This window comes from Fundulus heteroclitus, chromosome 12 (genome assembly GCF_011125445.2).
Source record: "Fundulus heteroclitus isolate FHET01 chromosome 12, MU-UCD_Fhet_4.1, whole genome shotgun sequence".
NCBI classification, from domain to species: Eukaryota; Metazoa; Chordata; class Actinopteri; order Cyprinodontiformes; family Fundulidae; genus Fundulus; species Fundulus heteroclitus.
The window spans coordinates 3936600-3957770 of record NC_046372.1 but is presented as its reverse complement, the minus strand read 5'-3'; the positions used below and the strand labels follow the sequence as shown (position 1 = coordinate 3957770).

At 41.1% G+C, this 21171-nt stretch overlaps 1 protein-coding gene across 5 annotated transcripts in view; it reads right to left on the bottom strand.

The window, feature by feature from the left end:
• pcsk5b (proprotein convertase subtilisin/kexin type 5b) overlaps window positions 1-20629 on the bottom strand; it is a 115139-nt gene extending 94510 nt beyond the window's left edge. For 3 of the 5 annotated variants that reach the window (XM_036143763.1, XM_036143765.1, XM_036143764.1), the window contains exons 1-2: window positions 19930-20624; window positions 10861-10965 (exon numbers count right to left, since the gene is read on the bottom strand). In XM_036143763.1, the coding sequence (XP_035999656.1) occupies window positions 10861-10965; window positions 19930-20109 (285 nt within the window). In that variant the 5' untranslated portion in view covers window positions 20110-20624. Of the gene's footprint in view, window positions 1-10860; window positions 10966-19929 lie in introns of all 5 variants that reach the window. The other 2 variants (XM_036143761.1, XM_036143762.1) reach the window with 2 other exon arrangements.
• Window positions 20630-21171: the final 542 nt, after the last annotated feature.

Below are 21171 nucleotides of genomic sequence, written 5' to 3'. Positions count from 1 at the left end.
ACTGTTTTAAATCAATTAATTAAAATAAAGCCATTACTTTAAGAAAACAACACCTTAGGTCTAATTTTTAAAGTCACAACAAAGAGTAAAAGGCAAAAATACATTAAAATTCATATTTTCCGGGTGAGGAATTTCATTTTAAAAAGTTTGGAGCGCAGTGAAAAAGACTGGAAACAGCAGCAATGAACCCCAGAGAGCCACAGAAGCCCTCAGCAGTTGTATTTCTTTACTAAACACTTCAAAAAGGACACCACAGACTGAGAAATAACCACTGTAATGCTGTAATTATTGTTTACAGTCGACAAAAAAGCTGGAGAGAGATTTCAGTCCCGCGTTGTTGTACTTTTTTCTAACAAAAACACGTTGGAAGGGAAAAAAAGGCTTTGTACAAAACGCAGTGATTTATTTGTAATTGTTGTTGTTTGGGGCTTGAAGCTCTGGAGACGTGGTCTAGATCAGACATCATTTTTTATAATCTTGATGTAATTTCAGATTAAATAACAAACAGAAGACATAATGCACAGTCCTGTTGATGGTTTTAAGCTCCAACTTTTATTTTGACAAATCTGCACGTTCTTCTTTTACATTTGATTTAAAGCTAAAAGCACACAGTAATTATGTGGAGTCTGGGTTTGCAATAATTCCAGGAAGTTGATGCCGGTAATAACTCCACTTTCAATGAGAGGCACATTAAAAAAAAGGAACATCAATGAAAATAGCTTCAAGAGTAACTTTTTGCTGTTTTTAAAAAGGTGCAAAGTGCAAGTTTTGAAGTCATTTTCTTTTCCATACATGCACTTACATTTGCCTGACGTGTAAAATGAGTTCTCCTTTATTTACCACAGTTGTCCCTACAGGTTGGATGAGTCAGTTCATAAGAGAGTGATTCAGAAATCCTTTGGGCGTGCGCGTGGGTGTTACACGCTGAGCGCGCACGTTCACCGCGCTACTTTGCTGAGTCGCCGCCTTTTATCGATGCATCAGCGAGAGAACACGGGCTAACTTCATATTCATAAATGCCATCTTAAAACCGTGAAGTTAACCGCCATCGATGTGGAGCTTCACCACTACGGACTGCTGAAGGACACCGAGGTGATGCAGGGAAGCGATTCCTGATTTGGTTATTGATTAAATGTCTCCTCCTTTAGGGTAAAACTGTTATTTTATGTTGAATGGCCTTCTTTAAAAAGTAAGTAAATTGTTCTTATAGAGCACCTTTCACAAATAGAACACCGCGTTCTTTAAAATAACATACAAACCATGCAATAAGACAACAAAGCACAGAGAATAAAAGTACATTACAAACCTAAAAAGCTTGACTGAGTAAAGAGTCTTCAGCTACCAATTAAAGAAATGAGTGCTGTTAACAAAAATACAGAAGCAGCATCTTCTACAGTCAAGATGAGATGGCTTGAAAGGAGCGATCTCCAAGGGGTTTAAAACGAGTCTACTGGAGCCAACAGCAGTCGCTGGTTTGCTGACTTGAGGTTCTGAGTTGATGTGTAAGACTTTGAGAGGTCAGGGATGTTAAATAGGAGCTTGACCTTGCAAAGCCATAGAGGTTAACAGCAGCATGTTAAAGTCAACTCTGGAAAAAAAAAGTGCGTGGCAGCCAGCGCAGAAGGATTCAGACAGGAGTGATGCGTGTTCTCCTGTTGGTTCTAATAAGTTATGTTGCAGAGGGGTAAACTATTTGGAGACGATCAAGATCCTTTTTGTTAATGCGGGAGAAAAACGAACCATTGCAATAATGCAAATAAGAAGAAATAAAAGTAGGATCTTCTGTGATCCACGTTTTGAAACTAGGATTTTTAATTTGGAAATAGTTCACAAGTGAAAGAAACTGTTTGGTTAGAGCCGTCTTGTTCGATCGCTTTTAGACACGGGCTGATCAAACGCAGCACCCGGGTTTCTCAGATTAGACGGGGCAGCTGAATCTAAACGGACAATTTTAGGGTTCAGAGAGAAAATATACACAAAAAGCAAACAAAAACTGTTTAAGTAAAAATTTTAAAAGGGATTTGCTCATCAGTGCCCGAGAAAACCATGACTTGGTCCTACTTTGAGAACCCTTTATTGGTGAGCAAAGTACACAGATGTTTTTTTTTTTTTTTGTAGTTGGTTGTTAAGTTTGCACAGATCGCAGGAGGGATCTTGACCCGCTACTCTTCGCAGAAACACTCTAAATTCTTTAGGTTTCTTGGAAAATCAAATCTTCAGCTCTCTCCGCAGATTTTCTGCAGGACTGAGTTGTAGAGACCAATGACACCTCTTTCCCTGAATGCGCTTCCTCCTTAGCCCCTGATCTGTTGCAGAGGTCTTTAAGTAAGAGGTTCCCAAACGTTTCAACCTGCCACCCCCAAAATGACAGTGGCCGGAGACTGGCCACCCCCTTTCTGAATCTGGGATTTTATTCCTTCTTTGGGGGGAAACTCTGAGAATAAAGTCGTAATATTACAAGAATAAAGTAGTATTTTTCTAAGAACTCTTTACAATAAGGTGCAGCCTTTCCCCTGCTTCAAAACGAGGAATGTGGAGCATCTTGTAAATTTATACTTTGCATCAAATCATCTCGTGTTCCCCCCGATAGGTCTCGTGACACCCGGGGGATTCCACCCTAACTTTGGGAGTAAAAAAAAGCTTCCTGGACAAGATTTTACAGTGAATGGCCCGTCATTGGTCTGAAGTCATCCTGTGACCTTAACCCCAAAGCATAATTACTCAAACTCAAAAATTGAACCCAGCATGGAGAACAGATGTCAATTTACTCTGGGAAATTACAGCAGTAGGCACAGCTGTGAGACAGTTAACGCCACCAAGTATATGGATTTTTACACATCTCCCAAAGTCCAAAGACAATGCGCTTAAGTTAACTAATAATTCCAACTTTATCTCTACAGAGTTAGTGGCACGATTGTTTTCTCTGGATATTCTTATCAAGCCTAAAAGACTTTGATCTCTGAGCAACATATGCTGACAGGTTTACCTTTGAATCCAAGATGCCATAAAATTTCCACTTGTCCTTCCCGAGGGGATTTTCCAACGAGTCGGTGCCAATCCCTTGTTTTTCCTTGTTTTATTCAAAGCATTTCCTTTAATTATAATTTAAAAAAATTTAAAAAAGGTTCACCAGTGTCATCAACGTCTTGCTGGGCCCAAAGCCTCCAGAGATGGAACGTAGATTTAATAAAGTCTAAACAGAGGAACAAAGCGTATTCTGAGCACAATTGTTAAAACTTTTTTGATTTAGTTTGGAATTTACCATATTTCTATTTTTGAAAATCATCAATATAAAGTTAAAAACTCTACAATAATGTAACTAAGCAGTTAACCAAATTAACCGGTTTCAAGGTTTCTTCCAATTAAAATCACCAAAAAGTATCCGAGGAGTTTTTTAAAACGACCACAACCCAAAGAGCTTTATTTATGCCATACACGGCCCTCTTATAAAAACAGACTTGGGACTCTTCCATACAGCAGCGTGACCCATTTCTACGCTGGAAAATGACCCGACAGGCGAGCGACGCCGCGGTTTGTCAGGTGACACAAACTGGTAATCTGTACTGCGTCGCCATGGTAACATGCGTGCCAGTAAGTACTGGGGATGGCAGGGTGCGTCTTTTCATGGCTCTGCTACACCCGTCTGACTCACTCGTACACACAAAACACGAGAGCACGGCTGTCATCACAAAAACCTGATTGCAAAAACATCATTAGCGGCGTGCCAGACTCAGCTGGAGCAAACTGGCCATCAGTTAGAGCCCCCAGACACAGACTGGTCCGCAGATTGCTCTGAAAGGATAGCAGCTGACAGCTCAATTACTGTACGCTCTTCGTTTAGCTTCTCTGGTCCATCTCCGCCCAGTTTCCCCTCAACCCTACTTCCATTGCGATGCCTCATTTTTCTGTTCTCTCTCATTTGGCCTCCTCTTCCTGATCCGGTCTGTTAAAATCTATATCTCAGCCAGCTGGCAGCAGACGCGCCTCCACCAGGACACGGTGTCAGGCCCAAGAGGGCAAGAAGACAGAAGAAACAGGATGGGAGACATGGACACTGGAGGCAGAGAAGAGAATCAAAAGGAGATAAAAGGGAAACGAGTATAGGTAAAAAGGACAATAGACGAGTAAAAGGATTACTGGATTAACAAAAACAACCACAGGTTAACATAAAACCAGCAATAAGACGACAAGGTGAATACAAAAGAAGGTGACAGGTGGTGACTCTTCTCTTTTGACTCACTGCTGTGGTTTACTTCTCACTATTTCATCCTTTTCATAAACGCCGCCATGCATCATTACCATTCCTTACTGCTCAGCATGCATTCAGGTCTCTGGTTTTCCAAGTCAAGTCTCAGCTTGTATGAAAATGTGACCCACTTTATAAAAAAAAAAAAGGCAAACATAATTGTGCTCCAGTGTGAAAGATGAAGGCAAAATAAATTGAAGGTAAAAGATTAGCACGTCTCCCCTCAAGTCGCCCCATTTTGCCAAATGTACCCCTTTCTGGTGCCCATAATTTGCCATTTAGTCCGATCAATTTCCATTTTACACCCTAAAAGAGACATTTTGTACGGATGTACTAAACCGTCTAAGGAACCCAATTGCCTTCAGGCAACAAACTCATTTTTGGCTTGTTACATCTCCACAACATATTACTTGGATTCATGCAATGAGTAAAAAAAAGTAGCTAAGGCTGAACCATTAACAGTGCTATAATTTGATATTATTAAGGAAAGAGATTTGCCATTTTGCTCCACAAAAACTTTGAAAACATAATTTTTCAGGTTGAATGAAAAAAAATAATAAAAAAAACACGAACACACTAATGAAGTATTTCTAACAATAAGCAAATAACATTTACCAAACCAAGTAATGGAAACTTGAAAACTAGCAGGAGTTTTTTTGGATTGTGTTTTTGGGATTTAAAATGCCCAAAGGTCACACTATTCATTATAGTTTTGTGTCGCGATCCTTACAAACATAAACACATCGTTCTATTGATATGATTTATTGCCGTTGGTTGTAATAAGATAAAGGTCAGACTACCTACTCTGTAGACGTTAGTCTGACATCCCTCTGTTTTTACCCCGACTTCTTTGCTTGTAATTTCTAAAACAATTTCTAGACTCTTAAGAAGGAAGAGGGTGGAAATCACTGTCTGATGAAGATAGGCCTGGATGATATGTCCAAGACTTTTGTCATGATATATTTCTTAATTTCTGTCAACACAATATAATTATGAAATAACATAAACAAAATAAAAGCCTCAGAAAGATTGTCAAGAATGCCAACAACAGTTGCCTGTACAAAGTTCTGACAATTATTTTGCCATGTTTATAAAACTTCTCCAACATTTTAGAAATATTTGCTTAAAAAAGAAAAAACATAAAACCTTGAACATTGGTCAGTGACAATGCTTTAATCATAGAGTGTAATGTATACTGAAGTATCGGAAATGTCACATCACCATTATTGAATAATGTTATACTTCGTTATATATTGATATTGAATTATTGTCCACCCCTACATGAAGATGAGTGGGAATTGTAAAGAGGATGAGGGAGTATAAATAAATATAAACCAAATGGACAGTGTGATTTCTACCTTCTTCCTTCTTAGAGGAGATTTGAATGAGGCTGAATTCATTCTGCTGTTGGAGGAAAGTGTGGAAATTTTCTGCAAATAGATTGCAAATGTTCACAGTTAAGGTAGGATGAGACCTACAGAGTATAGTAACAGCCTGAACTGTACTTTACTGCAACCGCGTCACACTTAGCCACATTTATCCTTGTTAATTTGTGTCAGATGGCAGTGTTTCATAACAGCTTAAAAAAAATAAGATAATAATTGAGTGAGAAAAAAAAAGGCCAAAAATGCAAAAACTGAAAAATGATGAAAGGAGAAAATGACGAGCACCGAAATGTTTCACCTCAGCAATCAAACCCATCCCCGCCTTGAAATGTATTTGAAGCCATTTACTTCATAACTTTAAAATGCCAAGATGTACACATTTTAAACACCTGTTGACATTTCTTTAATCCAAGATGGATTTAACTGCAGTTCCAGTGTAGTCTGAAAAAGTTGCCGACATTTATTTCTAAACACAGTTGATGTGAGACGTCCAAATTAAAGTCATCAGAAAACCACAGACAGGACATGACTATAGTTTAAACAACGATTGACCCCTACATGGCTTAAACACATTTTGGCATTCTGGGCCTACATGGTAACTTTATACTTTAATGGAAAATATATTTACATTGAATTTCATGCATAGCTTCTAACAAAGATGCAGCTCTATTTAAAACATTTGGTGCTGTGCTGAAGTTTCAGTTTTATGCCCTTGTATACGACGCCTAAGCCAGGGCTCTGCAACCTACAGCCCCTGGAGAAAGGACAGTAATGGTGCAACAAATGACTATTGTTCAGACATGATTTTTGTTAATTAGGCCACAAACTTCTTTCTTCATTTTTTGGTCAATTCATACGGGGAAAAAAAGTGGCATTTGTCTTTGTTTTCAACCTAAAAAAACATGAAATTATGATTTATTATGATCTAACCATAGGACACATTTGACATACGGTAGGTATTTAGAAAACTAGATTTGTTTTCCCAGGAGCAAAAAAAACAACAAAAAACGATCATTTGAGTGTAAAGGTTGCTGACCCCTGACCTGAGACAAGTCACTGCAACTAAATAAACATTTAAACGGACTTTTAGCCTGCTACAAGGAATTTAACACCAACTAATCAAAAACAAGATGAATGATAATATTGCTGAATGCACTTATTGGTTTAAGTAGAGTCCAGTGAAATATGAGAGTATGGAATGAAGATGGCAGACCATCAGCTATGTGGAAGATAAAACATATTGAATGAAAATGATTTAAACGCTTGGTCAAATATGATTTTAAAAACAACAGCGGAATATGCTCACCAGTGAATTAAGCTATTAGAAAATACTGTTTTATCCAGATTGAGCTCGGTTCAGAAGGAGAAAAGGGGTCTGTAGAGCAATGGTTACTGCCTACTACGCAGGACTGGGGGTGACGGTGTTATCATGTAGGGCTGCAGCCACTCAGTCATGGGTTCAACAACATGACATGCCTAAAAAAAAAAACAAGGTCTGTTGGCTACCAAAATGTTTTTCCCTTCGTTCTGTTTGTTTTGTTCTTGTTATGGTCAGGGGAAGTTTTGTACCACATTAATGAATTTTTTATCAACTTTTCATCAAGCTTTTTCTCTCCTTCATTTATCATTATGAGGTTTTCAACACACTATGATCTTTAGCATCACTAACACCATTACCTGTGTCAGGTGTGGCTATGTAGGCTACAGGAATAAGACCCAGGCCCACTTTTTTCCCCCTCATCTACTGGGTGTCCCCAGGGTTGTGTCCTCTCCCCTCTTTTATTTGTCTTATATACAAACGCCTATCAGAGCCATTACACTGGGTGTCACATTGTTTGCAGATGATTCTGTTGTTTTGTCGCTTTTAAATAGGGAAAACACAGAACATGGTTTGGTAGTTAACGACTTTTTAAAATGATGCAAAACTTCCCTTTTAGACATAAATGTAGCTAAGACGATGGAAATCTGTATCAACTTCAATCCAAGCCCCTCCTTGTTCACATCGATGGGGATCAACAACCACATTATGTCACGTCTAAGAGTATTTACTGATGATAAAATGAGCTTCGGACTTCAGGTAGAGTCATTGGCACACAAAAAAAGCACACCAGCATATGCGCTTTTATCAGAAACGTCTCACTTTAATGCCAGTCCTGTTTTTATGAAAGTGTTCTTGTTTTATTGAGTCTATTCTTACCTTTTCTCTGCTGTCTCGAGTCACTTTCTGTCAGGAATAAGTACCGTTTGTCAGGACACTGTTAAGGAATGCAGTAAAATCTCTGACATCTCTGTCAACAATCTTGTTGATCTCTAGAACACTGGATCATTAAAGAAAGATAAGATTATTATATCAAAATCCCTGCCACCCAATTTGTGCTGAGTTCTTAGTTTTCCCATCGGGACGGAGAATGCCAAGCTGCAAAACCGATAGGCTGAAGAAATGCTTTACTGCTGTCAGACTGATGATTTCCAGCATGTGAGGACTCCACTCCCCCACTGCTGTGCTGAAATATTGTTGTTTTTGCTGTATGTTTTTTTTTTCTTCATGTAATTGCTGAGTCTATATAAAATTGCCTTTTGAGGAAAATAAAGGTTAAATTAAACGAACTGAAGATCCCATCCAACAGGTGGAATATAGGGCTGCACAAAATCAGAAAAGATATTATTGTTTTTATTGAATATTATTACTACGATACTGGTTATGATTAACCCACATTTCCTCCACAGCCCTCTTTCTTTTCCATTGTCACAATCTCTCCTATAGTCTCCATGAACTTTCCGATCTTGGTTGCTAACATATTTTATCTTTCTTGAACATGACAGTCAGCGAAAGTCAGAGGAATAATAGTAAAAAGCAGGAATTTAATATTGTGCCGTTGAAAAATCCCAACCCACCAAATATTGTATCCAAGCAGTCCTTGGGGATCGCGACATTTCACATATTGATACCGCGACAACAACTGCAATTCAATACACCGTGCAGTGAAATATACAACTGGCATGCAATGTGTGAAATCATGACACTTGAAAAATAACAGAAAACAAACAAGGTATCCCAAACCTTTGCAATAACAATATTGTACAAACTGATACTTTAGTGACAAAAAATTTGCAATATAATGTCCAAGATGACTAACCCCAGGATTTAGCAACCTTAAAACGCTAAAACTTGCTGTGTGACGTTTGGGCTTTGTGTGAAGCTCCAAACCAAAAATATGTTTAGTAAAACTTCTATACATATAAAACACACCCACCAAGAAAGACACATGGTGTAAAAAAAAAAAAAAAAAAAAAAAAAGTACATATAGAAACTTATAGATTGAATTCTCTATCAGACAATTTAGTGTTTATCGGCAGTTATGCGAGTTGTATAATCCCCTTATGTTTGCAACAAGGAATTTAGAAAACTGTACCGATAAAAAGGACTTTTTCTTTCTTTTCATGGCTGTGATTGAGTAATATCAGCTCAAGTTATAGATCGAGATTAAATTATACTAAAACTGCACAAAGACATCCACTAGCAGTCGGTATGATTTAATCGGGTAAATTAGCATGCATTTACCAACCACCACCATTAAACGTGTAAATGGCTTGTACTTGTATAGCACTCCAACTAGTCTGATGACCCCAAAGCGCTTTACACTACAGTCAGTCAGTCATGGAGCCAGATAATCCTGTCGGAGAGATCGTCTGATCCGCAGCCGCCGGTGCAGAGCTGAAGAGCTTTTACACTGTTTATTTTAAACAGATCTGGACAGGTTTGATCTTTTCTAGAACAAAATCTGAAATACCAAAAACTGGTCAAACCCGGACTGGATTTTCTTCTACACCAAATACAGATCTTTAAAGCGTGTTTGTGTTTCCTGAAACTTTAATTGTGTAAAAATTCAAAAACTGGATTCTTTGTTTTCACAAACATTTTGTTAAAATGTCTCATTACTTATCTTGTTAAAATATTCATTTCCTCCAGTTAACAAGTAGCTCCGTTATAATTGGGTGTCTTAACACAGGTTTGACACAGCTATAATACTGACTTATGTGAAATATTAAATTAATATTGCATGATGGGAGTAAACTTGATTTTAATATACAGCCTTGGTGAAAATTTCCACGCAAGCATGTTTCCCTCGGTAGCTTTTACAGATGGAGTGAATCCTTGAACGCTGCAGAGTTCATGCCTAAATAACCTCAGGACAAAGACTTAGGTGCACTTGCAGAAAGGCTGCGTCTTTGATGCAGGCAAGGTTTAAGGTTTCAGCCGGATGAAGTTCAGGGAGAACTTTGCTGAATGTTGTGACTGCATTTCTGGGTCGAGCTGCAGCCAAAGCCTCAACAGTTGGTGTGATAAAGTAGGTTTGACGCACAGCTGTGATCAAGGTGCAGACAATGAACTCTGTACTGTGCCATAACACAGCATTTGATTTAAAAAGTCTAAATTACTGGTTGCTTTTGGGCCAATAGAGGTCAGGAAACAGGCATAATCAACACGGCAACATTCAAAAAGCCGGTCAGAAACCCAAAGAGATGTTTAATTGCTGCATTTTCAAAGATTTTACAAATACTAAAGAGAAGGGTGCAAATTATTAAAATATGTAATATTAAGTTTTTACTAAAATGTAAACTAAAACCTTTTTAATTATGTAAAATTCTTTAAATTTGTATTGGGATCTGTGGTGGTTCAGGGCTACAGCCCTTAACACATTTTCAGAAGCCTCAGTCCTCAACAAGGTGGTCCCAGGTTCGAGTCCCGGCCCGTGGACCGTTGCCCCATGTCTTCCACCTCTCTCTCAACCCCGTTTCCAGTCTTATTGTTAAATAAAGGCCACTAGTGCCAAAAATAAATAAATACAGCATTAACTATGTCTATATATTTAGTGTTATAAATGGTCCCTTTTTTCTGTCCTGTTCTTTATTTGATCAAAAATGTTTTCTGCAAATAAAAGAAGCCTTCCAGTCAGACAAAATCCCATTTCGAGGGAACAATCCTCCTCTACTTGACGATTTGATAAATATGTCAAGGACCACCAGGGTGACTACAATTAACACATGGAGGTTCTTGAAATGTCCTAATCCAAACCCCGGACAGCAGTTTGACCACACAACAGAGCCAGGAGAAATCCACTGAGTCCCATTCAGGTCAACTGAGCCAGTCAACCCATGCATGGCCCCCAAACAATACACAGGACCATGAGTCTACACGCTAGGTTTAAAGCAGCGTAACAGGCTCACCTTGGGCTCCATGGAGATGAAACTATGGCGACCACGGCTGGATAAAGTTGATCTCTTGATAGTCCGACTGTGGAAGAAGTGATAGTGGTCTTTGAGGTCCCCAATCTGCAAAACACACATGCAGACATTAATGTACAGATGTAAGAGTTTTGATATAACTGTGACTAAAGCTACATGATATCAGAAAAACATGTTACTGCAATGATGATATCAATTATGATTGACTAGGAGCGAGCATGCGGTGTGACGATATTAGCTCTTTGAAGGATTACAAAATGTTGGCAAAGCAGAGAGGCGCTATAAGATCGTCTGTGAGGAACATTCAACGCACCGGCGTACGTTCCTGCTCAGACACATGTTTTTTTATTTTTCCCTTTTCCTTCAACTACAAAACAAAAAATAAAAAAAATTGTGTAGCTGGAATGAAATGGATACTATTTCCAGTCTTTTGTATAGAATTAGTATAATTACCAATAAAACTATATTTAGTGGAGGGACCTTAAAAACGTTTAGTGTTAAGAGTTTTGTCAGCAGACACCAAACATCATTTCATGACACGTTGCAGCACACATGAACAGAGGGCAATAAAAGTAAGGCAGGGATAATTAAACTACCAAAGAGAACCAAGTGTTGGATGTTGCTGAACTCTGGACTTTACTACTGCACAAGAAAAGCTTTTTTTAAGAGGGTTTTATTTTCAGTACAGGAGCAGCGCTCTGCTGCAGCTGCTGTTAGCTGCCTAGCGGCTAATCTAAGTGAACGTTTAGCAGCTGGATGCTGGTATCGTTCAGGATGCTCCAGTTTGTCTGCTTAACTGGTTCCAAGCTCAGCAGATGACTATTAGACTGCCGGCATTGCCTCCAAGAGTCTGATTTACAGTCCATGAAGCAGCTAAAACAGTAACATGAGGATTCAGAGCCCGGTGTGCAGCATCAATACGGCAAACCACAATATTATCCAGGTCATAAATACTCATAAAAACAGTCTGAAAGCTGGGTGGATTGATGAAAAGTGTTACTCCTAGAGCGACCAAAAATAATGGATACATCGAGGCTGAAGTTAAAAGGGTAACTGGGGTCAGACAATTAAAGTACCTGCTTCCAATGAAAATTATGAAAACCACATTTCATTAACATTTTCATTAATCTATGAGCCCCAGGCAGAACATAACAAGTGGATATGTCCATGTAGTCACCCTACCTAAGTGCCGTATTAGGTTATGGTTTTGGTTTTCTATTATTTTCTTTACGTAAGCTAATCTTAAAATCATGACATCGACTAAATAGTAAGTAAAATAATTTTTAACATTACAAACTGTCCACAATAGTTATACACGATATTAGGAAAAATATGCAATAATATTGGGGAATAACACGAACACTATGACGTGCGACGCATAAACCAAACATCACGTCCTATGAGATGGAGATGCTGCACACATTGCTACTGTGATGATGATTGTGATTCGATATGTTGTGCAGCTCTAATAGGAACGTAATTTAAATGGTTTTCCCAAATCTCTAAAATACTGACAGTTTTAGGTGTGGTTTGTGGCATTATTGTGCCTTTCTTCAATTGTCTAATTAGCAGCTTCTGTATAATTTTATCACAGTTTGAAATCCCAGGTCTCTGTCTCTGCTTTTTTTGGAGGTCAAAAGCAGATTTCTTTCCCTCAAAACAGCTCAGGTGCTAAGCTGCTGCTACACTGGTATCCATGATTGCTTAGCATGGGTTTCACCCCAGCACACTCTGGCACTGATAGATTGGTGGCTATCTTGGCACAAACACACTCAGAGCTGGGCCACAGCAGTAGAGAACCACTTTCTATCCAACAACTAAAGTGTTGTTAGGACGTTTAAAACTCCTGAATTGGTTCCACTTTTAATTTTCCTAATTTAAAAAAAAAGGGACCATGACAACAAATACAAGGCATAATATGATCTATTGTGCACTGATGAGGCCGTGTGAATGTCAAAAATTGAATACTAAAGGACCTGCTCTGGGACGGTTAGCTTTGTTGCTTTGCTCAAAAACGGTCAGATCAGAAAACAGTTTATCGTTTTACATGATTCATATTCTCCCATCAGAGCCTTTGTCTTTCAGTTGTTTATATGATAGATCACAAGATTTGAAGTGGATCGGCTTATAGCTGAGCCGGAAAAGGGTAGAGTGCCTTCTCCGGATCGGGGAGGATGTCCTGCCCCAAGTGGAAGAGTTTAAGTATCTCTGGGTCTTGTTCATGAATGAGGGAGAGATGGAAGGGGAGATCAACAGGTGGACTGGTGCTGCGTCTGCAGTGAAGCGGGCACTGTACTGATCTGCTGCGCTGAACAGAGAGTCAAAAGGCGAAGCTCTCAATTTACCGGTCGATCTTCGTTCCTACCCTCATCTATGGTCATGAGATTTGAGTTGTGACCGAAAGAACGAGATCGCGGAAACAAGCAGTCGAAATTAATGTCTGGGCTCTCCCTTAGAGATAGGGTGAGGAGCTCAGTCATCCGGGGAGGACTCAAGAGTAGAGCCGCTGCTCCTCCACATCGAGAGGAGCCAGTTGAGGTGGCTCCTCCGCAACCCGACCCCGGATAAGAAGAAGATGGATGGCTTATAGCTGCTATTTTTGCTAAAACCATAAATGTCATTTCTGAGTTAATTGCGAAACCTCACTGTTCTTTTGATTTTAAGTAGTACTAATAAACTTTGCTTTATATGCTACTTTTGTTTGAAGTGCTACTGGTGTACCAATCTAATAAGCTGGTCTGGACTGTGAGGCCTTCACAAACAGTGTTAACCACAAAAGCGATATTATGGCCGAGATACTCTATGAATTTGGTTTTCTGTCTCATCACGGTATTCTAGATCAATCATTTCCTTCCATCAGGGGCCACCGTCGTCTAGATTTGAGATGTCCCCCTGCAAACTTGCATCAAGTAATTGAATCATCTCCTTAGTGTTTTCCCGAGTTGTGCAGGAGACTGCGAATGATCCGTTCATTTGATTCAGATGTGTTCCAGCAGGAGAACATCTGCCCTCCAGAGCAGGAATTCTCCATTTTTGTCCAAGACTGACTAATAAAAGTTATTTTTCCTCCACTTCCTGGCTGTGAGTTTGCTGCTGTTATGCTACAGAATGAAGGAAAGTCTGGATCAGATGCCTTAATGATGGTAATCTGTACTGGAGTAGGTGTTTAAACATCAAGAGCGGATAAAGTTTTCCACAGTTTCAGCACAAAGTGCCAGCAGTGTATAAGTGGTTATGAAAAATACTCTCTGGAAGTGAGCACTCAGGTTTCTATTTTGTTATGTTTGGTAAAGGTTTAAAGACAAAAAGAAACAAAAAGGTCAGCGAAAAGGCAAAAAAAAAGACTAATTGAAACAAGGGCTTTTAATGAGGAAAAATGATACACTGGAAAGACATTGGCAGACAGTCGGTGAGCTGCTGTAAGGTGAGTAGTTTTAATAATTGATTAGGACCATTCAATCCCTCAGATGACCAAACTGTCATGGCTGCCAGGGGTCCTGTGGTGCATCAGTGCTCCACGGCAGAGATCCACCACCACAGAGCCCATTAGATCAGCTTTCAAGCCCAACATACGCCCGCATTTTTCCAGCTGACACTGCGAGAAGATGGGAAACGAGTAACTCCAAACAGCTCCACCTCTACACCCCTTAGCAAAGCTCCGACATGTCCTTATCGCCTCTCCTTTTATCACTAAAAGGCAGGAGTTGTCACCGTAGTTATGACAACCTGTGATCACAGGCATCCATGCAGGTACTCCTGCAGGCAACAGATGTTATCCACACACAACAATCGCTACAATCAGCCTCAAGTTCTCAATAAAAACAGCAGAATAATGTGAAGACCGAACGAGAGTGGGAAAACACACGTTCATTGTGGATACTCAGCGCTTTGTAACGCTGACGTTTTCCCCCAGATTAATTAAATTTTCATCTTATCTGCAGAGCCCTCTTGGGAACTCAACAAAAACACACACACGTTGCCCAAATAAACAATGGTGTAAAGGCTCAGGCTGCCAAAATAGAGATTTGGGTTTTAATCAAATTAGTCTTTTCTTTTTAAAAATCAATCAAAGGGACAATCACAACACAAGAAGCTGAGACATCACAAACAAATCTACTCTGAAAGATCGTGCCAACTCCAGCTGTGTTTGGCAATTCAGAACCCCCATTTCACATCCTTGCATTGCTAATTCATTCATTCCTGTTTCCCAACGATTGCATGTCCCACCCAGTGTTGATTGATTGTGGTTCCAATCACCTTACAGACTAGATGGCTAACGAAATTATGTTCCCATGTCGCCAAACACTGAGCGAAGACTAAAACAGAGTAAATGTGTCAAGTTGAAGTCTTGAACCACTCAATGCAGCGTCTTGGAGCATCAAATTCTAAATGTGATCAACCACATTATTTTTGCTCAATTTCACCAGCACACAACGAGGCCTAAATTCTGTCCGATCTATAGAATCAAGAAACCCCAAACATGGAATCTGTCTGACAACATGAAGTAGGCAAACAGACAGATCTCAAAAAGCCTCAAGCTCAAGAAATTCAACAACAAAGGAGAAGCAAAATGAGCCTGGAATCAGCCTGGAAAGTCGAACCGCCACGAGAGTAGTTATCCACAAATACAGAAAACCTGGAGCAGAGCCCGACTTTCCAATGAGCATTTGCTCTACCAAAATTAGTCCAAGAACTCATCCGGGACAAAACTTGAAACGGCATCTAAAGCCCCATGGGTCTCAGTTCCCTCAGAGAGGAAAGTGTTCAGGCAAGAAATCAAAGTTTAAAACCACTGCTGAGCTAGCTAAAAAGAACACAGATGGCTGTTACACATTTACCAAAGAAATCTTCATTATCCCCAAAACTTTTAGCATGGCGCGAGTCCCGTTAAATCTGCCGCAAAACTGACAGCATTTCAGATAAAGATCATCAAACTGACATTCAAACGTAAAGGTGGTAGTGGTACGTAGTGTTTGGAACCAGAAATTTGCCTTAATCAATAAAACCTGAAATTTTGATCTCTTCCAGAAAATCCTGATCTGACGCATATCAGTAAGTGGAAAAAGAAAAAAAAAGGAAAATAACGTTTTTTAAGAGGCCTAGTCAAAGTCCGGACTTAAGATGCGACGCATGAGCTTGAACAGGCCGTGTATACTGGACACCCTCCAATGTAGCCAAATTGGAAACAATTCAGCTAAGTGCGGCAATAGACTATGATTAGATCATTATAGAACATTACCTGATGCTTCAACTTGATGTACCGGCTAACTCTCGTGTCAAAAAATTTGGTCACAAGACGATCAAAATTACAATGTCACGAAATGGCGAATGGGCGAAATGACCAGAGGCAAAAGCAGAACTTGGCTATGAATGGAAACAAATATAAGGTAGCAGAGTGTGTTTACAGACGCCCCTGCAACCCTGCAATGGAGCAAATTCAACTAGTGTTGCACCGGTACCGATACCAGTATGGGACAGGGCCCCGATCCAGCACTAAAATGGTGGTATCAGTATCGGCGAGTACCAACAAATAGGGCACCGATACCATTTTGATGTTTGTATGTCACTTGAACGCAGCCTTCTCTCTCCCGACTAGTATTATACATGTTACAAAAGTTCATGAAAGTTGCACTATTTTGGCATTTGAGAGCCAAAACTCAGGGTTTAAATGAGATTATTAAATTATTAATGTAAGTTTACTGTCTTACTGTTGCACTACTATTATACATGTTATAATTTCACGAATGTTGCACTATTTTGGCCTTTGAGAGCCAAAAGTTTATTCAACTATTGTCATCCATTCCAGGTAGGCAATAAAAAGTTCTACTACCCTAAGTAGTATGCAGTTCTTCATATATACACACACACATCAATTTCAAACAGATGGTATCGGTATCGGCCAATACTGCACACCCAGGTATCGGGGCCAAAAATGGCATTGGCGCAACACTGATTCAACAGAGCATACTGCTTTGCAAAACAAAACATCAGAGATGTACAGAAACCAAAACAACAGTTCACAACACAAAGACATAATAACATTTTATCTAAAATGTTTGCTGGAAACCCTTTCATGCCTAAATAACCCTTTCCTCTGCTAGCTAAGGAAGTTGCCTATAGAGAAACATCTAGATTAGTTTTTTTAATGGAATTTTTCCTTCTTCTTTTTTTTAAACTGTCTTCCAGAGATGGGTTTTTGAAGCTTTGTCACCCATCTGAGCTCCTACAATCTCTCCTCCCTTAAACCAATAACCATATAAACTAAACATATAATCTTCTTCTACAGAGCTTCTCCATGCAAACTCTCCATAACATTCTACAAGCCGTATTAACTCAAAAAGGAGGGGAAAAAAATAACCATGAAGCATCAATCCGAACTGCATCTTGCGTTGTTATCGATCCAAGCGTCTCCAGTCCATGTCTGGCTCCAGGTCACAACCATCCCACTCAATGCGTTCCACATCCTCTCCCCTTCTCTTCTCTTCTAAACCACCAATTTGGACCGATATCCACGTCTGGGGCCTCATCAGCTGATTTAGACTCAATTTGGGCCAGTGTCTTAGTCTGGGAAGGGGGCTCCACGGCTAAGAGGATTACCCAGAATTCCCCAACGAGGTGCTCTCGTCCTCCATGCCAACTCTTTTCGTCCATCTATAGTCCTCGCTTTCAGTCCCTCGTTTTGCCATCTCTCAGTGTGTGCTTATCTTTGTCTGATTTCCTCTTCCCAACACAGTAAAGAAGACCATATTGTCCCTATGCAGCACCCCCCCCACCCTTCCCATCCCCCTTTGTCTTCCTTTAAGCACTTGATCCCATGCACAATTAAACCCCTCTCCTAATTTAGCATTCATATCATTGTTTTGTCATTTATCACTCGCGGCCAACTCGAGCACTCCGGGCAACTTTAGACTACTGCAACACTTGCACGTAAAAATTGAAAAGATAGAAAATTGATCCGGGAACATATTTTTCCAAATTTATTTCACAGAAGCATAAAACGGACACAATGATGAGCTGGGTGAGGGCGGGCTACGGACGGAGATGCCAGAGTTCATGTTAAGCAACCACGGCGCGCTGCTATCAATGCCATGGGAGCGGCTTTCAGCTGACCCCAAAATAAGGAAGTGAAGTGAAACTCTTGTCCATGAGGTGTCAAAGTCCAATGAGTGCTCCATATTGAGATGGAAATCAGGGCGAACGGCGGGGGTTGGGTGCACCAACCCACTCTGCTGGGGAATTCCTATGTGCGGGGAGGGGGGGGGGGGGGGGGGGGGGGGGGGGTAATGGAAAAATTGGGAACGTGTGTGTGTGTGTGTGTGTGTCTGAGAGAGGGAGGTGCAGGGGGTGGGGTGAAGAGATTCAACACATTAGTTGCTGTCAATGAGGGGGGATAAACGAGGCCATTAAGGCCTGCTCTCTCCGGGAGTACGGTGGGTGGGCAGGCCGGGTGAGGTGGGGGTTAGGGGGTGGTGGTGGGGGGTTTCAATAGCTGTTGACTAGGCTACCCCACAACAACCTGTCAGAATGCCCCCCTCCCCATGTTCTGCGCTGTCTGCACACCCAACGCTGGCAAGTGCAGGCATGAGCTGCCCATGTATGATGGCGGTGCTGGAGTGGTGTGTGTGTGTGTGTGTGTGTGTGTGTGTGTGTTGGGGGGGGGGCCTCCACATTTGGGGGCTTCTTTTGTCGGCCACTTTGTCAAAACACATGTAGAAGAAAACAGATGAACCTCCTTTCACCGACGGCGCTTGCTTCCCGTTAGTTGCTCAAACTTAGCCTTTTTTCTGCGTCTTTAAGACGTTCGGCCGGAGGTCGTTTTCTACCACGTTATGCAAAAGTGAGGCTCAATATTATTCGTACCTCTCGTAGGTTTCAAATTATTTTTTCATTCAACCAGGAAGTTTGTGTCTTGCAGGAAATCACACATGCAGCTCTCAAAAGATAAGACGGTGCAAAAGGAGAATCGATTTAGAACAAAAAAAAAAACAACAACATTGTTTTGGTTCAGTTTATCATAAAAACAGGATCAGTTAAACCCTTTGTCAATATATAATCTTAAATTCTTTATTGGCATTACACCAGTGAAACTCCTCTTATAATTGCCGACTGCATTTTTTTAACGTTTCCACTGGTATTTTGATGATTTATCTTTGGCGATGAGCTTCAAGCCCTTGAGGTTGGCGGGCCTCGTTGCCATCGCCCTGATCTTTAGCCCCCTCCACAGAGTCTCAGTTAGATTCAAGTCAGGACTCCCAAATGTTATCACTTCCCATCAGAGGAAACACGTTCGTCACATTAAAAGATCACCTTGAACCTGAAACTGGCAGGGGTATGAATAATTTTGGCCTAAACTCCATAGAAAAACATATTAGCTCTGTGACCTCCAGTAATCACAAGCCCTTAGTTTCACTGTTTAAACGCGCAGATCACTCACAACACTTCTCCATAATAAGATGTGTTGAAGCACCTATAGACTCTTTTCAAGGGTAAGAACCACAAAAACATGGGGTGAAACAATAAAAGTTCTATGTTGGTCTTCCTTGTGTTACAACTGAATGTGCCAACTTTCTATTAGAAAGTGTTCCTGGTGGGGTGGGGGGTTGTTTTTTTTTAACCAAATCCTCCATCCATGGTAACATCATTATTATCCCTCACCACAACCGGCCTCTTACACAAGCTGAGTCCGATCTACTCTGGACCTTTAGGTGTCCAGGATCAGGAGACAAACAGCTCCCAGGTTGGTGTCAGGAGGAGCGAACACAGGAGACAGCTGGGAGGGAGACTCACCGCCACTTCACTGCGTCTTCTCCAAACTAATCAGCGGAGAACCAGCGAGGAGGCACCTGTTGTGCCCTCCTGTTCCCCGGATCTTTGTTCGCGGCGGCTCCCGCTCCGCTGCTCTGACGTCCGGAGAGCCGCCGTTAGAAAGAGTTTTAGGAGAGAGACGGGGTTTCTGGTTCAGGCTCCGACCACCAGTGCCTCGTTCCAAACTCGCAAGGAAACATGCAATGCACAAAACCCAACTCTGGCCAAACGCAGTCTGTGACCTACCTGTCCCATGTTCCTGTAGCCATATCGTTCCGCTATCCGATCGGCCACCTCGGGTCCGCCGGCTATCCTGACCGCCCAGTGGTTCGTGTAAATCCGAGCTTTGCACGGCGGGGACGCGAAGCCCAGATAGAGCGCCAGGACGCAAAGGAAGCTCCTTCTCCAAGCGGCGTTGTGGACCATCTTCCCCCCCACTTTTAACCAGACTCTTCTTCTCCTCCTCCTCCTCCTCCTCAGCCGACCAGGCAAACAACCAAACTTCTCTTCTCGCCGAGAAAGACTCTCATAGAAACGCAAATATCCGGGATGAGAAGGGGGGAAAAGAGAAAAAGAAAAACACTCAGAGGGAGAAAGAGAGGGGCAGAGGGAGGGAAAAATACACCTTATCTCCAAACCTCTGCTGTCCACATGGGAGAGTTGGAAGTTCGTGTGCCCTCTCACTCTGCTTCTCTCCCTCCCTCTCTCTCTCTCTTCTTTTTTTTTTCCGCGGAGGAAGTGTGTGCGTGTCTGTGCGCCGTGCGTAATCACGCGCGAGTTGCCGCGGGTGTGTGCGTGCGTGCGTGCGCTCCGGCGCGGAGCTTCTCAAAGCTGATTTCTCTTCTCCACCAACTACTCGGATGTTGGTCGCTCAGCGCATCACGCTCTCATGTGGCGAAATGGCTACAGCGCCTCCCCGCAAATAACTGGCTGACAATCCGGAGAGTAGAAACAACTCCAGCCGCGGGGTTTCCCTCCCAACTCCGCTGGGTCTTAAAGACACTCTGTTTGTGGAAGCAGCAGACGCAGCTCAGGCTGAGGGGCGGTGGGGTGGGGGGGACATCAAGGGCTTCATCTGAGAACATCTCCCAGAGGCAAAAAGAAAATGTGGATAGTTTAAATCAAAATAAGCAAGAGGTTATTCTTCTAATAGCAAAGTGTTACTTTTATTAATATTTTAAATGAACCCCTGTAGGTTTCTGTAAGTGGATGCTGATCAATTGTGGAAAAACAGTAGAAATATTGCTTGACTTTTATTTGAAAAAACGAAAACAGTTGTGTAGAAATTTGAATTTGGTTTCATTAATTCCTCTGATTTGATTTGGGTCCTTGAAATTTATCTTTTACGTTCAATCCCAGTAACTCCGGCCAAGGTCCTAATTGTATATTTCTGTTTGGTGTTAAATTCCAAGTTTATTTCAATGTTGTTGTTGTTTTAGGTGTTGGAAACATATTTGATCATATCTCATTTAAATCAAAATTATTTGG